Raw genomic sequence first — 5,077 nt, 5'->3', positions numbered from 1 at the left:
TGCTAAAACACTGCCCAGCCTGCAATCCCCTAGATAGAGAGGCTCATTTAGGGGTCCGATTTTGCGGGTGTATGAGGGAGATAGGACGAAAATGTATCTAACAGCGCATATAGACGGTCATGAGAATCGCGAGAAGAGGATGGAGAATAGAGAATAGGGAATTGAACTACCGAACAAACTATCTATTAAAAAATACAGTTTGCGTGTTTTATGTGCTGGCTATAGTCGTTTTTATTAACAAAAGAAGACGTTAGGTACCGCGGCACCACAGAGAATACCGCATTTTCAAAACGAGAATTGCTCTATTCTTTAAAATTTGAAATTCCCGCCTTTCTCATCGTCGCCTTTCTCATGACCGTCTAGATGCGCTGTACGGAGAGAGAGATAGCGATAACCGACAGCACACAGCATGGGGTGTGGTTATCCCTCCCTGCTCAATAATTAAATCGATTTAGAAATCTTCTGTGCCTACTGTATCAGGTGTTGAACCAGGGAAATTAAAGTTTTAATAATTGTGCTACTAATGTTTTTAGAATAATGCTAGGGAAAGTAGTGTTCATCCTGAAATCGACCGCGAATCGCTCGTGCGAGATATCGAAGTGCGGTCTTAAACACGCCTAGGAGTCGCAGGTTGCAAAAACCGAAAGCAGCATCTGCTGACTCCCGGAGCCGCAGTGAGCTAAACGACGGGCCCCGAGAAACTGCTTGTATAAGTGTCTTATAAGGGAAAATGGGTTGGGTTGTTGAACCCGTTACGCGCCGTTACTCCGCCGTTACTCGACCTATTTTGTTGAAAGCCGCGTGAGGAAGTGTGTTTACGTTTTTCGGAGGAATCCAAAACGAGGAATCCAAAAGAAAAATCGGGATGGATTCTGGCCTTTCCAGCCGCAATAATATGGGAGGCCATCAACTTTCGCGCTCCTACTCCAAGCAGGATGGCTCCAAACAGCAATCACGCCAAGCGCTACCCATCTACTCCGTGCGCAAATCGTAAGTAAACTTGCAACAGTCGGCACGTGTTGGGTTTACCGTTTAATGCACCCGGTGCTTCCTCCCGCAGGTTGATGGAGTTGATCCGTAAGTCTCCTACGACGATCGTACTGGGCGAGACGGGCAGTGGCAAGACGACCCAGATGCCCCAGTTCATCTACGAGGCCGGCCTGAACGGGGACAAGATGATCGGTGTCACGCAACCGAGACGTGTGGCGGCCATCACGGTCGCCAAGTGGGTGGCGATGGAAACGGGCTCCAACCTGGGCGAGCAGGTCGGATACACGGTGCGATTCGAAGATGTGACATCCGAAAACACGCAGATCAAGTACATGACGGACGGTATCCTGTGTCGCGAGGCCCTGTCCGATCGGCAGCTACGGAACTACAATGTGATCATCCTCGACGAGGTGCATGAGCGTACCGTATCGACCGATATTTTGCTGGGTATCGTAAAGAAAGCACAACAGACGCGATCCGCCAAACGATTGCCCCCGCTGAAAGTGATCATCATGTCAGCCACGATGGATTGCGATCATTTTGCAAGCTACTTTTCCGATTGCCCGATCGTGTACCTGCAGGGACGCACGTACCAGGTGAAGGTGTACCAGATGGTCGAGAAGATGCACTACATCGAGGCCTGCCTTAAAACGGTGGTAGAGATCCACCAGTCCTATCCGGCGGGGGATATTCTTGTGTTTCTGACTGGCCAGGAGGAGATTGATGCGACAGTCAACAAAATGCGTCGGCTAGCCAAGGTGAGTTTCGTAGTGCGCCTTCTTGAATTATCGATTCCCGTACTCATCGGTTCTACTTTTCCAATAGTTTTTCGCCTCGGATCTACCCAAGCTAGCCGTTTATCCCATGTACGCCGCACTGCCACAGACACAACAACTAGACGTGTTTAACCCAGCCCCGGCAAACGTTCGCAAAGTGATCTTTGCGACAAACATAGCGGAAACCTCGATCACCATCAACGGTATCCGGTACGTAGTGGATTGTGGCCGAGCGAAGGTTCGCACGTATGATCCCATCACGGGGCTGGATATGCTGAAGGTTCAGTGGGCGTCCCAGGCCCAGGCACACCAGCGTACAGGACGTGCCGGGCGTGTAACGGATGGTATTTGCTTCCGCACCTACACCCGATCCGATTACGAACGGATGGACAAGATGACTGTACCGGAGATTTTACGCTGCAATCTTGCCTCCACCATTCTGCATCTGCTCGTGCTGGGAGTTAGCTACAAGGATTTCGAATTCATCGATCGCCCCCCGGAAGAGGCGATAGTCGGTGCCCTACTGGAGCTCAAGGCACTAAACGCGATATCATCAGTAGAAAACCCGATCCTTACAGCGCTCGGTAGCAAAATGGCACGCTTCCCACTGGACCCAAAGTACTCGAAGATGCTATTGGCCGCCCCGAAGTTCGGTTGCCTCGAAGAGATGCTGACCATCGTTGCCATGCTTTCCGGAGAAACCATCTTCACGAACAGTACGCAAAAGCGGGAGCAGATGCTGATTGCACACTCGAAATTCTACGACAAAACAGGTGACCACATAACGCTGCTGAAGGTGTTTAACGAGTTTAAGACAAAGAGCAAACCGAAGATGTGGTGCTTCGACAACTTCCTGCACGAACGAAATCTCACACACGTGGCCTCGGTGCGGGAGCAGTTGAGCGAGATCTGCAAATCGCTCGAGATGCCAAGTAGTTCCTGCGGCAAGGAGACGATACCGGTGGCAAAGTGTTTGCTGACGGGGCTGTTCACTAACGTGGCCACCAAGCAACCGGATCATCTGTACCTGACCGCCACCAGTTCCTTGCGGGCCCGCATTCATCCATCCAGTGCCATCTGCGGCAAGTTTAGGCCGGCCATGGTCGTATATACGGAGTTGGTGGCCACCCGGCTCAACTATCTGCGCAACGTAACAGAAATCGAACCCGAGTGGCTCGATGAGGTGGTACCGTCGAACGTGCACAAGTCGGGGTACAGCGAAAGTGCTTTCCGATCGTTCGCTACACACAAGTGAACCGCCGATTCACGCACTTTCGCGGATACTCGGGGATGCATCGGGACTAGATTTAAGGTTTTGCGATCATCATATGAAGGTGATAAGGAAATAAATTGTACAAGTTGCGCCGCGGGGGGCAGATAAATCTGTTCTTGAAATTCTCATCTTCGGTTTGGAGTCACTTCTGTGTCGCGGAGTCCTCTAATAGAACCATGCGCCTCGAGGCTTGTTAAATTTGGTGTTTTTCTATCCGCGAGGGGACTCCAGTTAACGCCAGTAATAGACGCAGCGTGTTTTTTGATAACAGAAAATACGGTTGTATCACATAAACAAACATAGAGGTGTTCACACAACGCACCAAAAGCTATTTCTTCGAGCTTTTGAAGAACTTTTGCGTAAAAAAACGACAACTTTGGTCTTTTTAAAAACGCTCTCGCTTTATCCAGGCTCAGCGCAAGCGAACGCGTGGACGCGAACTTCGCTAAGCCCCTCGTCACGTAACCCACATAACCAAACCTGATAGCTCGCTAAAGGACAGAAAAAGAAAAGGAAAAACCATTAGAGGGCTATGAAAATTTAGCATAAAAACGAAAAATGTGTGCCTACTACGGGCCAGAAAATAGTAATTCAAATTTTTACCACTCGTTCTCACATGCAGCAAGCGGACCAAAACCCTCGTCCATTTAGATTCTCGTGCGATTCTATCCTGTGCTGATGGAACTCCAAAAAAGGTCCATTCGTTCGGGGGCTGACCGGTTCGTTTTCCGAGTTTGGATGCTACGAGGTTAATGGGGGAGTTTGAACAGATGCAGGAGAAAAAGAAGAAAAAAATTAGTCACGGCGGCGGAAACGCGACAGCAGAATATTCTTATCAGGCGGAAAAAGGGCCCCTCCACCGAAAAGTGGTCCTCCCTCGCACCTGCTGTGCAAGAGTGCTCTTCTCGTGCAACCGCTCCAACCGTTGGCCGAGTGTTTTGTTGTGCATTTCCTTACATAATCCGGCCGCTTCTCGATAAATTTTTATCGAGCCCCAGTTCTGCAGGCCCGCCCCCCTCCCATCTTTTGTGTGCCTTCGTGATCCTGAATACCCGCTGCTAGATCCCCAGAGGCGAGGCGGTAGTCGGTGGTTTTGCAATCTGTCCCGGGGACGCCCTGCGTTTCGTCCAATTCTCAGTTCTGACCACTTCGCATATCGCCATCCGCGGTCGTGTTGTGATCTGCCCCAATTGAATTGGCAACGAGCGGAACGAAGCGAAAAAGGAAAGAAAAGTGAACAAGAACCCACACACTTTCTGCTGCCCTTCTTCGTCGTTGTCGTCGTTGTCGTTCGCCACATGAACGGCTTCTTCTCCGCAGCCGTGGTGGAGGATATCGGGTTTTGCGTTACACTCCAAGTACCGGGTGGTGGCGGTGCAGCGGTAGCATACTGCGTAATCGATTAGCTCAACTGCAGGGTCTCCCTTCGCGTACGACTGGATAACAGATTTTCGGTGCAACGGCACAAAACGGAACAGAACATTTCGGGGCGGTTTTGTGGTTTGGTGCTCCTCAATCATCGTGTCCATCCGGTGCCTATCTAGTGCTCTCGTTGAACATCCCAACGTTCCCAGCCTCCCCTGGTAACCATCATGGTAAGCACCGCACAGGGAGAAGCGTGTCTGACTGACGACAGGGAGATATGGGTCACTGCACAACCACCAGCGCCTGTTACGATTGCCTGCTTACACGTTTTTCCATTTCCCCCTCTCTCGCCATCAATAGAACTTTCTGCGATTCGGCCAGTCCGCCGACATCGATATCATCTTCGATGGCACTGATCAGCGGCAGCAGGCCGAGATCAAAACAGAGGACGGCAAGAAGGACAAGTATCTGCTGTATTACGATGGTGAAACGGTTGGCGGCAAGGTGAACATTACGCTCAAAAAGCCGGGCAGCAAGCTCGAGCATCAGGGCATCAAAATCGAGCTTATCGGTAAGTGGAAACGATACGAGGAAAAGGGGGAATTGAATGTACCTCCACGTTCAAAAAATGGAGAGCAAACGCGAATTCTATGCTAGGCGCTGTCTTATCTGG

At 50.6% G+C, this 5,077-nt stretch overlaps 3 protein-coding genes across 3 annotated transcripts in view; 2 read left to right on the top strand and 1 right to left on the bottom strand.

Annotated features, from left to right (window-relative positions):
- The window catches only part of LOC125957658 (uncharacterized), a 367,185-nt gene that overhangs the window by 232,187 nt on the left and 129,921 nt on the right, over positions 1-5,077 (bottom strand). The gene's annotated exons all lie outside the window — the stretch shown is intronic.
- LOC125957648 (ATP-dependent RNA helicase DHX33) lies at positions 812-3,137 on the top strand. Its single transcript, XM_049690495.1, has 3 exons — positions 812-990; positions 1,061-1,748; positions 1,816-3,137. The coding sequence occupies exons 1-3, from the start codon at positions 866-868 to the stop codon at positions 3,019-3,021; spliced, it is 2,019 nt and encodes a 672-aa protein (XP_049546452.1). The 5' UTR covers positions 812-865; the 3' UTR covers positions 3,022-3,137.
- The window catches only part of LOC125957650 (vacuolar protein sorting-associated protein 26B-like), a 4,913-nt gene continuing 3,656 nt past the window's right edge, over positions 3,821-5,077 (top strand). The window contains exons 1-2 of the mRNA XM_049690499.1: positions 3,821-4,634; positions 4,765-4,975. Of these exons, the coding sequence (XP_049546456.1) occupies positions 4,632-4,634; positions 4,765-4,975 (214 nt within the window). The 5' untranslated portion in view covers positions 3,821-4,631. The remainder of the gene's footprint in view (positions 4,635-4,764; positions 4,976-5,077) is intronic.

The sequence above is a fragment of the Anopheles darlingi genome, chromosome 3 (genome assembly GCF_943734745.1).
Source record: "Anopheles darlingi chromosome 3, idAnoDarlMG_H_01, whole genome shotgun sequence".
Taxonomy (NCBI): Eukaryota; Metazoa; Arthropoda; class Insecta; order Diptera; family Culicidae; genus Anopheles; species Anopheles darlingi.
This window is presented reverse-complemented; position numbering and strand designations above follow the sequence as displayed.